Source organism: Drechmeria coniospora, chromosome 01 (assembly GCF_001625195.1).
Source record: "Drechmeria coniospora strain ARSEF 6962 chromosome 01, whole genome shotgun sequence".
Classification (NCBI taxonomy): Eukaryota; Fungi; Ascomycota; class Sordariomycetes; order Hypocreales; family Ophiocordycipitaceae; genus Drechmeria; species Drechmeria coniospora.
Genome location: NC_054389.1, coordinates 5635883 through 5654132, shown reverse-complemented (window position 1 = coordinate 5654132; position 18250 = coordinate 5635883). Strand labels below are relative to the sequence as shown.

The following is an 18250-nucleotide window of genomic DNA, read 5'->3' as shown; positions in this document are numbered from 1 at the left end:
CATGGCCAGCCAGTACGGTGAGGGTATCCGGGGCACTAGGCTCAAACCACACATTTTTCCAACACTTCCAACACGCCGTGCTACTCGGCGTGCGTTTGGGCTTGACCGTGCTGCGGGCACGCGGGCACTTTGCAGGCACTCTCCTCGAGCCTTGGGAGGGGGGAGTGCGCAGGCCAGTCCAGGGCAAGGTTATGGTCCGGCACCGTGGATGGTCGACTTCAGATGACAAGTGGGCGGAGGGTGCATTGGTGGCGGTCCGTTTGTGGCTTAGTTTGGTGGCGTCGGCTGATGAACGCACCGTCGCCAGTGAGTGACGGGAAGCAGACACTGCACCGTAGTCCACAGTGCACTCTAGTTGCGCTTGCAGCAACTCTACAGTACGGAGCACTTGACACTGCAATACTTGCTCCGGACTGTGCATGCAGGTAAATTACAGTGCAAAATTGCATACACACCTAGCACTAGCACCTAGTCACCTACCTTGGTAGTACATACAGCGGGGGTGTAGTCCTCCGTGCATGCCTCCTGTCAACTGCGAGCAATGTACGGAGAACGTACCAAACCGCTAGCAGGGGTCTTGTACGGAGCACCGAGGTGTCGGGTGGCAGGCATGTAATTGAGTGCTAGGTACTACACTGTTATAGCTGGTAATTCCTCGTACCTGTACGTACTGTAGATGAAGTACTGTAGGCTCGCGCCGCACAACGAGGCACAGGATACTTGCACACATGGCCGGCCTATTGTTGCACCCGGTTTCGGGTACTCTGTCTGGAGCCGAATGGCTTGCGACATCGGGGATGGATCGTGCCGATGGATTGCAGGGCAAGCTGTCTTGGTTCCAAACTCTGCAAGGGCGGCGACCGAGCGAGCAAGAGACGGGCGAGAGCAAACGATCATCGTTCCCAGCATTGGCCTTTATTTTAGCACGTTGCGAGACCTGGACGTGCATGCATCAGTAGCACACGTTGTCTCGAAGTACCGCTGCACCAACACGTCTACGGTACACGTACACGGCCTGCCCACCTCCACGTCCCGGTGCCAAGGTGCCCCTACAATGGTCGCACGAACCGGCTGTTTGTCGAGCACCACGTACCAAGTGCACTAGGTTTACACTGCTTCGTACATGCCCATGCGGCAGCGTCGAGGAGCGCACGAGTTGCCAGACACCATTTCCCCCTGTCACCAGCGATCCCCTCGATACCTGCCTGCATGGAGTGCGCCGTACAGCAAAGGACGTAGGTGTGCCTGCAACGTTGCGGAGGGTTGATCCCTCGTCGCGCGTCGGCGACAGGCCAATCAACCTTCTGGCGTCCGACCTGGGGAGGGTGATTCGCCATCGGCACCTCGTCCGCCTCATCCGCCGCGGCAACGAATGGTGAACAAGATGCGTCTCGTCGATGGTGTGGATGACGAGTCCCGTTCCCGTGCCACCCGTGTCGCGGTGGTGCTGGTGCAGATGGGCGGGCACCAGCGCCGCGTCCCGGTTCCTTGGGACGGCGGGGACGCATGCAACCAGTTCGACCAGGGCGTCGAGCTGGACACGGCCGCCGCGTTGCCCTTCCAGGCGGCCAACCTGCCGTGACCCTCATGTTGGTGCAACGGAACCTGGTCCCCCCAGTCGGCAGGTGGACGCATCCCACTCTCCTGCCAGGGTACTCTGGCCGTACCCAGATTGCCAGAGGGGCGGATCATGTCCCAGGACGAAGCGGGCAATCGATCGATGCACCCATGGCCGATGATGACTAGTACCGTACAGGTACAGGCACGACACGTGCACTTGATATTGACAGTACCTGCACTGCACGCACTGCAGGTTTCCTATATTACTGTGCTCCGCACTTGTACCGCACATGCACGCCCCGCGGGCTATGAGCACCGTCTTCATGTCCACCCGAGTATTCACTACTAACCTAGTAGGCAGGCATACAAGTAATAATATGTCGTACTGCTTGGGTATCTGCAAGTACATGTACTGTACGGAGTAGAGGAGCCCTACGCCGTACCCTTCATACTACCCCATTCAGGCCTTCCTCCGTACTAATGGAGAACATGCAGCTTAGTAAGTAATTACTACTAGGTGCTTATTGATACGTACGGAGTACAGTACAGCGAACTTGGCATTACATGTACATGTACTCCGTACAGTACTTGCGACACCGGTCATAGTCCATCCCCCGCCCCAGAGCAGATGCAGGTACGGTGAAGGTACAGCACACGGTGATAGTAATACCATGTACACATGTATTGTAGAGCGTAGTACCAACATATTCCGTACCACGACGTCTACTTGTAATCGGTTGAACCTCAGCAACCACTCACCGCCGTAGGTAAGTAATGCAATTGCGCACGTCCGGTAGGCATGACGGTCACGGGATATATACAACTACAATGTATGTACCGCTGCTGGGCACCTACTTGCAAGCAATAGTTGCACAAGTGCTCCAGACAGGCGGTAACAACATGTGCTTGTAGCGGTCACGAGTGTTGCTGCGTTCCCACCACCGACGGCAAATCACCTAATTACAGGTACCTACCTAGTACCCAGGTACCTAGTAGGTACCTGCTGTCCGACTACCGCCAGTACTTATGCGCGAGCCTGTAGTGCTCACTGCCAGGCTAGTGCTGTCAGGTACATTCTCCGTTCCTTTCTCCGCGCAGCACACAACCCGCGCCTGGAAGGGACTTTACAGGCACCGCCGAGTACAGGTAGCCACCACCCTCAGTGCTGACCGGGTAATGCCTTTGAGCCGTATTGCTCCTGGCAGGTGCCACCGACGTCCGACCACGGCAGGTTGATGGACCAGAACGGTGTGCAGAGGTAGGTAGAGGCATTGCCTCAGGCACCGATCCAGCTGAGATGGGACGTTGTCGACATGAATCTCGGCCTGTCCACGGTGGCGACGTTCCCCTCTCGGGCCTCACGGCCTCACCTCGTCAAAGCTCCGCCGCAGCCGCATGCACCGCGGAAGCTCAACCTGTCGCGTCAATCCGACGTCCCAGCCACGGTGCGTTCAAGGCCCTTCTGCGGCTGGCGGTGGGCGGCCACGTGCCAAGGCATGGTTCTTCTGACGGGCTGTACGGACGACGACTCTAGCCCGGCGAGGAATCGTCCTGCTCGTACCCGTGCTCGCACCCGTATCATCTCGCGCTCGAAGAGTATTTCGTCTTGGCAAAACGCCACAGCGTCCGATCTTCAGATGACAAGCAGCCATTGACGGACCCTCTCGCGGGTTGCCTGGGCCAGGCATCGAGCATTCGACGGCGGACGAGAGAGAAGCCCGGCACGCTGGCGCGACTCCACCTTCTCCAGCTCCCGTCGGTTCAGCGCGCCGTCGAGCCCCTCGACGAGTGGACACCATGTCGAGTACGCCAAGGGGCCCATGCCATGATTGGCGGCAAGGGTCGCCGTCTGAGAGCTGACGGCTCGCTAGCGATGGGCCAGTCACCAAGCACCGGACGCGCGCACTGGCTCCCTCCTGACGATGAACGACTCGAGGTTAAATCAACGATAGTGTTCGGAAACGACGGGTCCAGCAAACTCTGTTCCCCGCCGTGCTTGCGACGAGCATAAGGTACCTCCGTCGTAGCGGCTAATAGTTTGTCGCCAGCAGTCGCCGCAGCATCGCTCGACGCTCCGCACGCCGGGCTAGGCCGCTGGGTCGGCTGCCAGCCATCACGTCGGAGGTACCTCCGTACGAGGTATTAATTAGCTGGTTGGAAGGAGACGGCAACCACAATTCCCGATGGTTCGGATCTTTCTGGACTAGAGGCAAGCTGACCATTGGCCGGCTCTCCGCGAACGTGGTTGTGCTTACCTCGGCCCTCACCTCTCTCCATCTGCCATGCACGAATACCTATATACTTGTAGCTGCAAGTATTATTCGCACGAGGAGGGGGGGTTGTCCCGTCCCACAGCCACACCAGCCAGACCGTCGGCGGTCCAGGCATCGGCGTAGGCAGCACGTATCAGGCAGCAAGTGATGCGTGCTGCGCTGCTGCTCCGTAATTCGTTCTTGCTGATACGTCCACGGTACCCACAACGGCGGCTGTCGACACCTCGGACGCGGTAACGATATTGGGGCGCTCGCTGGGAGCCATCCCCGAGTGCGCATCAAGCTGCGCGCCTGGCCAATCGTTCAACATGGCCAGGAACTCCGGAGAGCACCCTGGGCGATGGAGAGCCGGGCTGCTCGTGCCCAGGATTGCCGCGGGGAGCAAGGGCGAACAACTCGCGGATGGCGGGATTCACGTGGAGGTGATGGAGCACATTCATCCTTGAAGGCACCTCCCCGCGTCAAGCTGCTGCCGCGGCTGGAGCGAGCGCAGTACGCCGCGCCTCATTCGCCTGCGCCTTGCGAGGACTGTTGTCAATGGGAACTTGCGGCCCCGCTGTGGCTGCCCAGAACGTGTTCACGAGTGCTCACCATCAGAGCACCTGTGCAGAGTACTTACGAGTGCTTGCGACCAAAGACTCCGCAATACAACGGGTAGGAAAGTATTACTTGACCAAGTCCTTAACCGCAGTACTGCACACTTACTCCGCACCTTCGGTGTACTGTAAAAGCATGTTCGGGCGACTACAGGTGCCTTAGGCAATACTAGGTACTAGTTAGGTACTAGGTAGCGTTATGGAGTACAGAGTGTTGATACGGGATGGTGCGGAGTACGAAGTACAGGGTACATATGTATGGTACTCGACCGTACTTAATACTTACAGGCACGTGTGCAGGCGCCATGTTCATGCATGCCTTCCTGAAGTATTCGGCAGTGGACGTGCTGTATGCAAGTACTGTACTGTACTGTACTGTACTGTACTGTACTGTACTGTAATGTACTGTATTGCACTGCACCTGTACACTGTACTCGAACCTGCGTCCTCGGATTGTCTGGGAGTAGTATTGATGAATACCTAGCGCATTTGCCGTACTTCAACTGTACTCGGATGCGTTGACAGATGTTAATTTGATGCAGGCAATAGCACGCCGATTGGCACCCCCACGCCTCGCGCAGGTTCCCAGGAATACGAGTACGAGCATCGACACGGAGCTGCGATTTGCTCACCAAGCAGTCCTTTGGAGGCCGTTTGGGCCACCTTTCTTCCGACGAGGCCATCGTCCGTCCCGCCGCTACGTTGATGGGGCACCCAATTTGACGCCAACGTTGGGTGGCACACCGATCCACTGCACTTTTGACCCCGACGCGCGTCTAGCCTCCAGCCGCCGCGCAGGCGGTTGCGAAATGGAGCTGCCTGGTCCAAGGCCTCGAGAGGAAGGAAGCTATTCGCCGGCTCATGTGGCGTCGCAGCCTGGAAACGACACGGTAGCCGATGCTCGGCCTTCACCCGTTCCCCCTCGGTACCGAGCCGACGGCAGATTCGTGCGCCTGAGCAAGTATGCGTCGGTCGAGCTTGAAAGGCGCGCATCGGTCGAGCAAAAGGGCCGACGTCGGGAGTCATGATCCATCGCCGCCGAGAGACGCCAAGCTCGTTATCCCCATTGATCCATGGCATCGGACGGACCGACAGTGGCCATGATGCGGCCGGGATTCGGAGTGACGTAACTTTGACCATGATTACCTGTACTCCGTGCTCCGTACAAGGGCATGCATCGACCAGCCACGCATGAACCCGCACGCCTCGCACCCGCCAGACACATGACGCATGTAGACGGCGCGCACACATCGCACCGTACGCAGTACCGGCTCACCAAGAGTGTACTTACTTGGACGTATCGCCCCTGTACCCCTACTCACATCGGCACATGCAAGTTGGATGTGCGGGCACGTACCGAGTACGGTGCTGCCATGTATCGTGTTGCGGACCGAGTCGTTGACAGGGGTTAAGACTGGCGTTGGCGTTGGCGTAGCGTATCGACCCACTTCCCCAATTTTGACGACTTGCTTCCTGTAGACATGGCCAACTGTGCTGCCCCCATACTACGGTAGCAAGTACTCAAGTACAGTATACTCCATACATGTACTGTAAATGTAAGTACGGAGTAAGTATTACTGTAATAGTTGTGAGCAAAGTGGCTAGACTGAGCTGACGAAGCAGGTTAGCAAGAATACGACAACTTGTACTCCGCACTGTAAGTACGCACCATAACCCTTGTCGACAACCAAAGAGGTGACATGAATGCGTACCCGGGACGGCATGTAATCTTGCATGGAATCAGCCAAACAGATACATACGCATGAGAGGGTAAGCGTCGTGGACGGTGCTAGTCCTGCGGGAAGAAAGCTTGGCTCCAACATGGCAACACCAAATGTTGTGGCTCCTGATAGTTTCTACCATCGAGCGCCTTCGTCACTATTGGCACCGACCTTGTAACGGTACTCGTTCGCTTCTCGTTGCTTCGAGCTGAGGCTAGGGCAGTCAGTCAGGGATGACTCTTGGCTTCGTAGGTAGCCCAGCTTCGTAAACAACTGGCATGCTCCATATGACGGTGGTGCTTGTATCCACTGGCCCTGTAGCCCACGGTAGGTTTGCGAGGTGCTGCTGGTAAGCGATTCGAACCCCCCACCCCAGTTGGCACTGGATAGGCAGATTCAAGCTCAAATCCTCGTGCCTGCTCCCATCGTGGCGGGAGTTCTGACCCGAGGACGTTGACGCCATCCGACCCCCGTCGTTCCGTTGGTAGGTTGTGGAACTCGATAGCGGGGGATAAATTGTGGAAGAATTCTTCGCCCATAAAGTCGAACATTGCAAACTGCTGTGGCTTGGTTGGCAGCGGCTCGGTAGGTGAAATGATGCTGGCAGAAGGAGCTTCCACCAGACGCGCAACTGGTACGGCACTGCGGCGCGGATGCAGCACTACCTGCAGAAGTCATGATACGCAGGCAAGCACACGATATTAATACCAAGGTGCTATGTACGGTTGGGTGGTGGGAACGGGTATTACTAATACCCCAACGTGCCTGCTGCGCAGAGGATTTACGTACTTGGGTGCAGGCAGGTTGGCAGGTAACTCTACACCAATCTGACGAGCAAAATCATAGGTGTTCAGGTAGGGAGGTACCGACGCCGCTGGTGCCTGGAACCCGCACCCCAGGCTGCGGCTGTACTGGCCAGGTCCGCCACGGCGCCTACGACGGCGTATGGCAGCACGCGGTAGGTAGGTGCCAAAACTCCAGCGACCAATGGGGGAGACAGAAGCCAGCTCCCGCCCGCTGAAGAAGCTTGGCCGTCCGTTTCAGGCCCCTGGACCGAAGCCCGCAGCGTCGGCTTGAACGCCCAACGTCCGAGCAACGTGCCAGACAGTGCGCCCGCAAAGAGCGCAGCTCCCACGGCCATCATGGCCCCCAATGTCAAGCATCATCAAACATGTCAGTCAGTATTCGAAATGTCCATGGAAGGGCACGTGGCACATGTGTACATGTACTGTTGCTCCTTGACTTCACCGATACCCTTTTCGAGTACCACGCTGCCAGTGGTAAGTACATCGTCCACGGCGGGGAGGTCCATCCTGGCTCCGCTTCGTCCACAGCGTGCAAGCTCCCGGCTGGGCACCGACGACTGGGACGGCTCACGACGCACGACGCACGACGCACGACTCAGCACTCCCGACTCCACGACTCCATTTGTTTATTTCGCCATATCCTCCTCGCATTTGCAATCGAGCATCCTCGCGCCCTGCCCTACCAGCACAAGTCCTCCGACGCCAGGTCGGTCCATCCGTCGCCATTGACGACGACGTCCAACAGTCGGGAAAATGACTGTGCAGCAGCAATTCTATCCTCGTGAGTTTCATCGTATCGTCCGCCCATGGTGCATCCGCACCGCCTGCCTTCGAGGCTGACCTCGCCACCGTCGCAGCGCCTCCGGACTCGGGCCCGCGAGGTGCGTTGCCCCGAATCCGACGCTCGATGCTCGGCCTGTCGGCCGACGGCTCACTCGCCTCCTCTCTTAGTTGCTCAATATTATCCCCCTCCCCCTCCGCCGCCTCCTCCACCACAGCAGCAGGAGGAACTGCATGCGCCCTCGGCAACGGCTTCGCTGTCCGCCACCGTCCAGAATCAATATCCACCCCCGCCGACGTCACCCCCGACCGACAGTAGGCAGTCCTGCGGCCCGGTCCCTCAGGCCTCGCCTCAGCAGCCCGTCAACTACCCTCTTCCTCCTACCCAGGATGCAGCATCGCCTCAACTTCCCCAACCGATTCCCCAGCAAGCGTCCCGGCAGTGTCTGCCACCGGCTGCTTCGCCGCCACCACCACCACCACCACCACCGCAGCAGCAGCAGGCATGTGATTCACAGCACATCTCGGCGGGGGCGAACCCTGTTGTGACGCGGCCTCTCGAACGTCGGCAGTCGACTCCCCTGCAAACGTCTCAGAACTACCCACCACCACCTTCCTCGCCGCCGCCGCCGCCGCACGAGCAAGCGTATCATCCGCAGCAGATAATCAGCGCGGCGAGTTCGACCATGTCGCCGCATGCCGAATCGTCCCAGGAGGCTCCCCGGCTGACGCCCGAGCAAACGGCTCAGTACTTCCCGCCGCCGCCTGCTTCGCCGCCGCCGCAACAGCAAGCGCATGATCCGCGGCAGGTGCCGATGTCGATGCGACCTATTGTGCTGCCGCATGCCCAACCTCCCCGGCTTCCGTCCCAGCCGCAGTCCGGGCTGTCGCAGGTGCCGCCGCGCTTCGACCCCCCTCCCCCGCCGTTTGCCGAGACTGGTGCGTATCATGAGCCGGCGGAGAAGTTGGGGCATCTCGAGCCACAGGTGGACGGCAGAGATGCCGCCAATCTGATTGCACATGCCGGCGAGCCGATCGCCAGTCACTTCGTCGGAGCCGGCGCCGTCGTGGATGATGTGGGCACCTTCAACGGAGGCAGTTATCGAATCAGCCACCGAGACACCAACACCATCTTGACCGTCCAGCTGGCCATCGGTTGCCCTTTCGACGCGAAGCCAGGTAAGCCGTTTTGTGTACCGCGTGCCTTCCTTTTCCGCACCGAGACGTCCGGTACGTGCGTGCGTCGTGGGCTAACCAGAGGGCCCTTCCTGTCGGCAGGCTCCATGATTGCCATGTCGCCCACAATCACCCTTCACGGCCAGGTAAAGTTCAGCATCAAGAAGATGGTGGCCGGCGCCAATCTCACCTCGTCGAGGTACGTTGGCCCCGGCGAGCTGTTGCTCGCACCCCCCATGCTTGGTGACATCACGAGCATCAGACTGTCGCGCGGCGAAGCCTGGAAGGTCGGACATGACGCGTACCTTGCCTCGACCCAGGGCATCGTCAAAGAACACAAACGCCAGGGCCTTGGCAAGGCCATCTTCAGCGGCGAGGGCCTCTTCGTCTACAAGTTTAGCGGCGAGGGCCTCTTGTGGATCACAAGTTTCGGAGCCATCATTCGGAAAGATGTACGTCACGCCGGGTCAAGTCGGGTCACGTCACGCGACGGTGCCTGCTCCGCCGTCCGTCGAGAAAGTCGTGAAGCTGACGTTGCCATGCCTGCAGCTGGCCGAGGGCGAAAAGTACGCCGTGGACAACGGCCACCTGGTAGCCTGGAACGCAAAATATGTGCTCGAGAGAATCGCTTCGGGTGGCATCATCTCCAACTTCGCCGCGGCCGAAGGTCTGGTCTGCAAATTTACCGGCCCCGGCACCGTCTTCATCCAAACGCGAAACGCGGTGAGCGATGCAGCCAAACCTCTTCCGAGGCCGTCGACGGGCTAACCGTGGTGCAGAAAGCTTTCACCGCCTACATGGGCGGACATGCACTTTCGTCGTAGGAGAGAAGGCGAGGCTGCGTCATCATTGAGCCATGATGCTTCGCCATCGTGGCCCACCCGCCTTTGTCCTCCCGGTCGGGGACGGCCAGCGAGGAATTGTTTTGCCCTCATGAGCTCTGCTGTTGTCTGTTTGCTTTGGGTAGCCCCTCCTCGAGTTCGCGGTGGCAAAGGGCGTGCCCCGCATGAGCTGGCCGCATGAGCTGGCCGCATGAGCTGGCCGCATGGGAACCAAAAAGTCAATTTCGGATAGACTTTGCCAGTGCTCTTCGCATGCAAATGCACTCCGAATGTCAATTCAAGCTTCCGCTCGCCGTGGGTATTGGCGCCGCAAGGATGGAGCGGAGCGAATTGTCGTCAGCTGTCTCCATTGCACATCACTTGGAGGCCTCACCCTCCGCCTAGTACATGCATCGTGTATGCGCGAGCACGAGCGCATGCTTGCGGCCAGCAGATGTAAATGAACCTCGTAGTATGAATACCCATGACAAAGCCCATCGCACAGAGGGAAGGACGCACCCTCTCGGGGTCTTTCTACTTCTGTACGACCAGGACATATCTCGCCACAGCAGTAGAGGAAGGACCGATGGCGACTGCTTGTACCTGCTACTCTGCAAAAGGAGACAATTTGCCTGACCATCGTGCCTTCTCTCCCTCTTGGTCCTGCACTGGACCTCGCAAGCCGTTGTCCCGTCCTGTCCTTGCTTTATACGGCGAACTCGGCCAAGATACACGATGCACCAACTCATTAGCCTTCAAGCTCCCCTCCCCCCCTCCCCCCCCCCCCCCCCCCCCCATTCTCTCATCTCGCCTCCCTGCATCTTCCTACGCCCCCAGCATCGGCCGAGAGAGTTTGATTTTTTGGATTTTGCAGCTTACGCTTTTGGGCCAGCGACTACTGCATATGTCGGTCTCGCATAGTCACTTGATCGAAAGCATAGGTTGCCAGAAGCGTTTGGCGTTTGACAAAGTGAAGCGTTTGCAAAGCGAATGACCTGGATTCGTCTGGCGTAAGGTATTCACCCGACATGCGCTTGGTGCAAGCTGCTTACATGACTGCACTGCAGAGTTTGTCATATATTTCGGCCATAGCACAGACTGGCTTACAAAGTTCGGGCCTTCGAATGGTACATGAACCCGTCGACCTAGCTCGTCTTTGAATCTCTCTTCTTCCCTACTCATCATTACCCAGTCTTCCCTTCGCACCGAATCAAGCGGAAGACAGACAGCTCTTGACAGCGTACAGAGAGACTCTCGAGCCCCTTTTTTGGTTACCCAGCCACTGTCAACCACGAGGTACCACCGCTTGACCTGGCCGTCGTCCCCGTCCCCGTCGCTGCTGCTCTCGCTGTCGCTGTTTCGGGGTCTTGATCGACTTTCAACCCCGTCTAAACCATCTATTCCCTCCTAAACAGGAGCACTGTCATCCATCCACTTGACATAGCAAGTCATCAACTTCAACTCCTTCCACCCTACCAACCACTGCCCTCCGTATCCCGAGGACTCACACATTCCCGGCATGGATACCGCCGTTCACTCCGGTGGCAACAAGGTCGCAAGCCAACTTTTCGATCTCTACGCCCGGGATAAAGCCACCGGAAAGATGGTCTTGAAGGGCAGCAAGCATCAGAAGCTGCCACAAGCCATGACAAATCTCAATTGGCGAGCTCGTAGCGACAACGCCAACTCGACATCACATTCCTCGGCGGAAAGCGGCCACTTCCATCGCTATGCACTCAGGCTTGCCAACAACGAAGCGGGAACCGCTGGCAAGGAGTGCCTGCTACGCGAGGAGAGCGACAGTCTGGACGATATTATCGACTTGACTGAAGTCTGCAGAGTTATGAATGAGCAGATACTTCGAGATTCGACAACAATGAGGGGCCGTGGCACTAGTCCTGCCTTGTACGGTGTAGAATCTGAGAGCAGCGAGAATGCCCATGTTGGCCACTTGAAGGGCCTTGCATCGCGACCACTCCCACCCCCCAAGAGGCGGACCTACCATGGCGTACAGCTCTCGGACGACGACCCGGTCCCCGATCGGCATTTTATGATGTTGCCGAACTCGGCCATGTGGTCCCAGAGGGCGGCTAGAGACAACCAGAACGATCCGTGGCCTAATGCCGGCGCCGACACCGGCGGCAAGACTGTGCCCAAAGCATCCATTTTGCCTGACACGAACTCGACCGGCCAGAAGGAGAGGCAATTCGTGAAGTTGATCGAGAGGCTCAACAGCCGTGCCTGCAATACGGGACCACTTGAGAAGACGTTGACGAAGCAAAGGAAATCGAGGCAGGAGACGCTTGGGTCGATGTCGGACGGTGCCGACCAAGGCTCTGCCGATACCGATGCCCAGGCCCATCGATCAGCGCCGAGCTCTGCCAGAAACGGTGACGAATTCGACAGCGGCTATGCGACCGCTTCGGTACCGGATGAATGTGTTCATGATTCGGCCCGTCACCTTCAGCCAACCATCGGCGACGCGGAAGCCAAAGGAGCGTCTCGTGATGGCAAGCCAACGGTCAAGGCGGCCAAGGACTCGAATCAGTCGACGAATACGAAGCCGTCTCCTAAAAACAATACCCGCCACTCTCCACGCAGCGTGCCAAAAATCTCCAGCAAGGCCTTCGCGGCCAAACCATTGCAGCCGGCGAAGTTGAATGGCGGCATTAACTACCACAGGTTGAGCGCGGGCTCCGACCAGGCTCATGAAGGGTTCGTCTCCGAACATTGGAAGACGATGAATCCCAAGGCTCGAGAATTTCTCTCGTGGCAGCTCGACCAGGAGGAGGCGGCGGCCAGCCAGCCAATGTGCCATCATCAACCTCCCTTTGGCTACCACACGGCATCGTCACCATCCGTCTGCGGCATCTATGGGATGCCGGACCTTCGCCTCATGGTGCCTATTCACATCGGCTGGGGTGGTCTCCCATCTCCGTTCCACACCTGCGTCTCCTGCGCCCCTGCACCACCCATCATCCTCCCACAGCTCGGCGTTCAGCCGGTGGGACTCTATGGGGCCGGCGCGGCGGCCCACACCCCACCAGTGATGCCCTTTTCGTTCCACCCTGTACCTGGTCAGCCAATGGCCTTTGCCCCGGGCCCGATGCTTGACGCGCCGCAAACGACCCGCTATGCATCGGCGGCCCCGGTGCCAAAGCCTAGGGTTCCGAATGCCGGTCAGCAGCAGGCATACGAGGCGTACATCGAGCAGCAAAAAGCGATAGTGCCCGGCTACGCCATGGAATGCAGGCTCCGACAGCAGCGACGTGCCAAGCGAGACTTCACCACACCAAGACTTGCCCCTCAAGGCTGCGTTGGTGTCTAGGATCAAGCCTTTTTGCTTGGGAAAATTTCTGACTTGCCGCAAAGACTGAAGTGTCCCCCATGTTTCCGGTTACTTGTCTCCCTGTCTCCTTGTTTATCATGAAGAGGGGGAATACTTGCATCTGCTAGCCGTCTCGATGGCGTGTTTCGCCATTTAAATTGACGTGGTCGAGTTCCAAACTGCTGGGGTGGATTAGAAAGCTCGCTGCGGTTTCGCTGTGGAATGCTGGCGTTTACGCTCGCTGTTGGAGGTTATTGTGTTTGGGCTCGTTATTGGACTATTATGCGATTATTCATGATAATTGCTGGTTTGGCTTCGGTACTGAATAATGATTTTCGTCGTCTCTTATCACGTACTGTTGATGCGACAGTGACTATGAAAAAGATAGCCAAGGGGATGCTGTCGCTCGACTTGCCACATACCATGCCAGTGAACACTACGACGTGCTGCATCTCAGCCTCTACCCATTTCACCTCACAATGGATTCTAGCTATGAGGTATGGTATACCAACACCGAGGCACTCTCACCTGTTGTAGATGGTGACATTATTGTGCGATGTGTGCATATGTCTCTGTGTAAGGCCGCAACAAGCAAGTCGTTTTCGAGGTGGGTTCTAGTATCGTGCCAACAGCACATCTTTTCAACGGTGATAAATATAGCGGGCAGAATAAATTAGATACTAAGCCAAAGAGCTTGCTAGCGTAAATCAACAGGCAATCCTGTCCAATACTTTACCAGATCGATGAACCAAACGGAGTAGGTAGGCGCAAGCAACTCGTAGTTTCTCAGGTATCCCAGTAGTATTGCGGCCATGGTAGACAGCTATTTCGACGCCAGCTACTCCGTCCATGAATGCTCGTAATATTAGCGAGACAGAAAGAAGCCACAGCCTCGCGGTATGCAGAAAAGAGGAGTATGACATGCGTCAGCTTTTCAGTGGGCAGGGATCCGAGGTACAGTGCATGGAAGTGATGGAGAGGGGAGGGTGGTGTCCATCAGGGCTCGTTGGAACAAGCACCGCACATGTACTCCGGACACCCAACCATGTCTGCAGTAAGACTGCCAAACTGACGGCTGATAAAGGTGGTAGGGAAGTACAGGTAAGTTTGGAGTACATGGAGTTGAAAGCATTTCATAAACTAACAAGTGTACGGAGTACATGTAAATGTCCGTTGCAAGGATGGGAAGAGCAGGAGCATGCATGCCTACCATGAGTAGATAAATGAGAGAAATGATGATAGGTACTGGGTAGGACGGTCAGGGAAAGACCAGACAATAAACGCAAGGAGCAGGTAAACACGAACCTTCCGACCAGGCGCTGCCTCCCTGAAGTGAGGGAGGAGAGAGCTCGTATCTATCTTAACTTGGGTATACTCTGCATGCACCGCCACAGGCCTCAAGCTCGGCCTGGGCCCGACACGTCTCTTTGGCTCCCTCGGAATCTCAGCAGTACCGCATAATTAGGGATTGACAATCTTGGAGTAGATACATAATCAAACCAGGCCTCTGCGAGTACCCCTGCCTACACCTATACATGGGTACGTCAAGAGTTCACCACGGCGTTGTTCTCGTACCTAGTGAGCAGCAGGGATGCATCGATGGCCGAAAATTGAAACCGGGGAGAGGTGGGGTCTTGGTTTGCACGTCACCCGCTCCGAGTAAGTAGCGTACGGGTGGGCAGCGACCTCGCATGCAATCCCTGAGCGAGCTGAAGGTGGCACAAGAACAAGGCAGCGACTTCCACCAGACCTTTTCAGGTCACCAACAGTAAATCGGCAAGGCGTCAGGCTGGCCCACTCGCTTGCAAAGCTTTCGAGTGAGCTGGCTTGCGAGCGGCTGAGCGAATATCTGGTGGCGTCTCGGCTTTCCGGGGTAATTGGCATTGTGCTGGACACGTACGCCACCATGCATAAGAGATAAACGGTTGCTTGGATGATCCTGTACTCGGCAGATGATCACGGCATGCATTTAATCATAGCCGTGGCTGAGAGCGCCAAAGGGAAGGAGGCTGGCGTCCGGCAGGCAAAATCGAAGGATAGCAGGAGGTTGACATCAAGATGGAAATGCCGAGACTGCCGGCTGGTTCATCGACCGGAAGGTCTGCGATGCCGTGGCGGACACGAAATTGATCCGCACACAATGATCGTCATCTTCCAGCCAGTACGAGCTGGCATGGATTCGCTCGAAGCTGGCTGCAGGAGTTTGGAGCGAGACGACTGGTGGTCATAGGGCTGGCCGCGAATTCTCGCGGGGTCGAAATCTCATCAAAGTTTCCGCTTCTGGACCGTCCAAGACTGCTTCTTTCCGTAGACCCTGTTTCCGACAGATTTCGGCTTGTGGCCCTTGACTCCCTCCAGCGAGTTGGCAAATCGTACCGCGCCGCACGTTTCCTTGAGAAAGCCCGTCTCGAGGCCAAAGTCGACAAGCCAACGACCCCTAGGACACAAGGGTGACAGTGGCGAGCGCAGGTGGCCGACGTCGGCAACGTGATGCAAAAAGGCAGCCCAATCGGAGAATGACTCTTCGCATCCTGGCGCGTAGCACGCCATCGACGGCGGCATCTGAAGAGGAATCCTGGTGACGCCCGGTAGGCTCCGCATCTCCGAAGCGACCTCTCCATGGGCGCGGCTCATGTGATTCTTGAGCAAGTCGATGCGAGTCGCGACGGTGCCGTGTAGCGGAACCAGGTGGGCTTGACGGGTCCAGACGCTCGGCAGAGGCCGGAGGCTATGCTTTGGCCCCTTCTTCGCGCAGCTCCCCAGCGTGCATATGAAACTTTCAACGATGACATGAATCGTGTTGACGTGCCGCTTCCACTCGTTCTTGTAGAGAAAACGAAATTTGCAGCCGGCGAAAAGGAAAAGGCAGGGGAAGGGTTTGCAGAGGCCTCCTGCCACGTGCCTCCTCTGCTCCTCCAAAGTCGCCAAGTTGACGGAGCAGATGGAACACGCGAACTCAGTCGTCGCTTGCGCGCCCACGTTGTCCTGTTGTGCGGAGCCAGCGCCTTGTAGCACGCGGAGATGGTCCAGACAGCCAGTGGAGTGAGGCGCGAGATGGTGGCCCGACGCTTCGCCAGCGTCGAACGAAGGGTCGATGCCGGCGTCGACAGATTCCACGAGGCCAGCTGAAAGGAAGCCGCTCGACGTCCAAGGTGCATTTTCCTCCCTCGTCGGCGAAAGTGCGGCAGCAGTCACAGGTTGCGATGGATATGTCCATGTCGCCCAAGCTGTGAGAGACGCTGGAGGGCCATCCGGCATCGTCGTCACCTCCAAGCCCGAGTTCTGAGCAGCAGGGGTTCCAGACGCGGGTGCCTCCATGCGTGATGCCGGCGGAGCCCACGTCTCGCTCTGCAACGGTGGGTACCGAGGAGCATGGTACACATCCTCGTCCTTGCAGCTCATGGCATGGCCATCGACGCAGTCCCATTGTGAAGGCGAATATCCTTCAAAGGAGCTCTGGAGAAAGAAAGATTGATCAAAGAGGTTGTCGTTCGGAGAACTCTGCGCATCGCTGACCGGTGTCACGCTCCATGAAAGGTCGCGGTCATGGAAGTCAGGGGGAGGTTGTTGTCGAGACATTGCTCGCATTGGCCGCGTGAAGACCGTTCTTGACGTCAGATGTTGAAAGTTCTTCTTCGGAAGCTAGCATGTAGGTCCTTGGCTTGTTCAGTTGCAAAAACCCCGCTCTCTGGAGGCACTTTGCGTTGAGGATTTGGCAGGAAAGAGTCAAAAGGGAACTAAATCACCATGATTCGACAGCAAGATGAAATGCAGCCGTTGCTAGCCAGGTCGCCGCCACGAGAGAGCGAAACAGGAAGCGAATCTTGATAAGGTTATTGACCGACGTGAGCAGAAAGGGGCAGATTCCTCCGTGGTCCGAAGCGGAAACACTAGAGAACCGCAGTGGACGTGATACGGGAATAGGATCTTCAAGGCAAGAGGAAAGGAAAAGATGGGTCAGATATGTAAAAGATGGCGTCACGATATCGATGCGGGCGGGGCGGCCGAGAGACCCGGTGACGGACCAGACGCTTCTCGTCTTACAGTTGCCATCGGGCAGGTGGAGCGATTTGCCAGGAGCCACTCCATGCCCTGCAAGTGTCGGGCCTTGCTGTATGCCAGGCATGGCGAGCAGGCGCCAGCAGCATGCATGCCATGGCAGCTTGATGGGGCCCATGGCGATGCATGGACGGTTGGCGAACGCTCAGGTTGGTGGTGAAGCGGCATCGGCAGGGATGGGGAACGGATGGAAAGCGACGCAACCCAACGCGACTGTTCCCTGTCCGTAGGTATGCAGTCGACAGCCGGAAATGGCGGCGCTCCAGGCTGGAGATGGCAGCATGGACATGCTGACCTTGGCTCTGCGTCTGCCGATGCATCCAGCCTGGCGGAGGGCCAGAACTCGGCAGAAGGCAGCCGAGTTTCTGGACCTCCTCTCCTCGTACGGGTCGAGGAGGTGATCAGATCGCTTCATCGGATGGGTGAAGCGACGGGCTTGGTCACCGCCTCGGCCGTGACCGTTCTGTTCTCGCCTTCGCCGGGCGAGAGGGACGAGGGGGACGAGAGGGTTAGGCAGCATGCCAGGGCTTTGCTTGAACGAGGCGGCAGGACTACTGTTGACGCGGCCGGTCGATTGATTGGTGCATGAACTCGCTGTCCAGCGGTTCGTTCGATGTGTCGGCCAGCGGCGCGGACATGAAAAGGAGACTTGCTGGCGAGCCGATAAGGCAGAATCGAGAGCTCACTTGGCTAGTCCTCGTGTCGGAGCCGAACGCTGCAAGCCACGCTGGCGATGCTGGGTTGGAAAGGGGGACCAGGCGTGGATGACATGGGTCTCCGGAAAGGCCGAAGGTTGTTTTCTGGTGGAGCGCGCAGACGAGATGTGCCGAAGGTGTAATGGTATATCATCTGTAACCTGTCGATTTCTTACCGCAGCTTGGACCCAAGTTCCCGGGCGTCGGGCTGCCGCGGCAAGTCGGGAGCGCTCAAGGCCATCAACAGTCCGGTGGACCACGGGAAACGAGCTCTCCCTCGACGGGCGGCGGCACGGCTCGAGTGTCAACGGCAAGAAGTCCTCGTAAAGCAAACGCAACTTGCCTCTTTCTCGGCCCACGACGGGGAGGGCGGCGAAGGGAAGGTTGTCGAGGAAGGGGGAGGGGGAGGGGGGCACGACAGGGTCGCTGGCAGTA

At 57.7% G+C, this 18250-nt stretch overlaps 5 protein-coding genes across 5 annotated transcripts; 3 read left to right on the top strand and 2 right to left on the bottom strand.

Moving 5' to 3' along the window:
• Positions 1-2857: 2857 nt before the first annotated feature.
• On the top strand, positions 2858-3571 carry DCS_01418 (uncharacterized protein; the record flags this gene model as incomplete). Its single annotated transcript, XM_040798750.1, has 2 exons — positions 2858-3034; positions 3095-3571. The coding sequence occupies 2 exons, from the start codon at positions 2858-2860 to the stop codon at positions 3569-3571; spliced, it is 654 nt and encodes a 217-aa protein (XP_040659633.1).
• Positions 3572-7321: 3750 nt separating this feature from the next.
• On the top strand, positions 7322-9736 carry DCS_01417 (uncharacterized protein; the record flags this gene model as incomplete). The annotated part of the gene is made up of 5 exons (XM_040798749.1): positions 7322-7662; positions 7725-7837; positions 7908-9364; positions 9462-9635; positions 9692-9736. The coding sequence occupies 5 exons, from the start codon at positions 7322-7324 to the stop codon at positions 9734-9736; spliced, it is 2130 nt and encodes a 709-aa protein (XP_040659632.1).
• A 1516-nt stretch (positions 9737-11252) lies between these two features.
• Positions 11253-13061, top strand: DCS_01416 (uncharacterized protein; the record flags this gene model as incomplete). The annotated part of the gene is made up of 1 exon (XM_040798748.1): positions 11253-13061. One exon carries the CDS (start codon positions 11253-11255, stop codon positions 13059-13061), a length of 1809 nt encoding a protein of 602 aa, XP_040659631.1.
• Positions 13062-15326: 2265 nt separating this feature from the next.
• On the bottom strand, positions 15327-16649 carry DCS_01415 (uncharacterized protein; the record flags this gene model as incomplete). The annotated part of the gene is made up of 1 exon (XM_040798747.1): positions 15327-16649. One exon carries the CDS (start codon positions 16647-16649, stop codon positions 15327-15329), a length of 1323 nt encoding a protein of 440 aa, XP_040659630.1.
• A 616-nt stretch (positions 16650-17265) lies between these two features.
• Positions 17266-17640, bottom strand: DCS_01414 (uncharacterized protein; the record flags this gene model as incomplete). The annotated part of the gene is made up of 1 exon (XM_040798746.1): positions 17266-17640. The coding sequence occupies one exon, from the start codon at positions 17638-17640 to the stop codon at positions 17266-17268; it is 375 nt and encodes a 124-aa protein (XP_040659629.1).
• Positions 17641-18250: the final 610 nt, after the last annotated feature.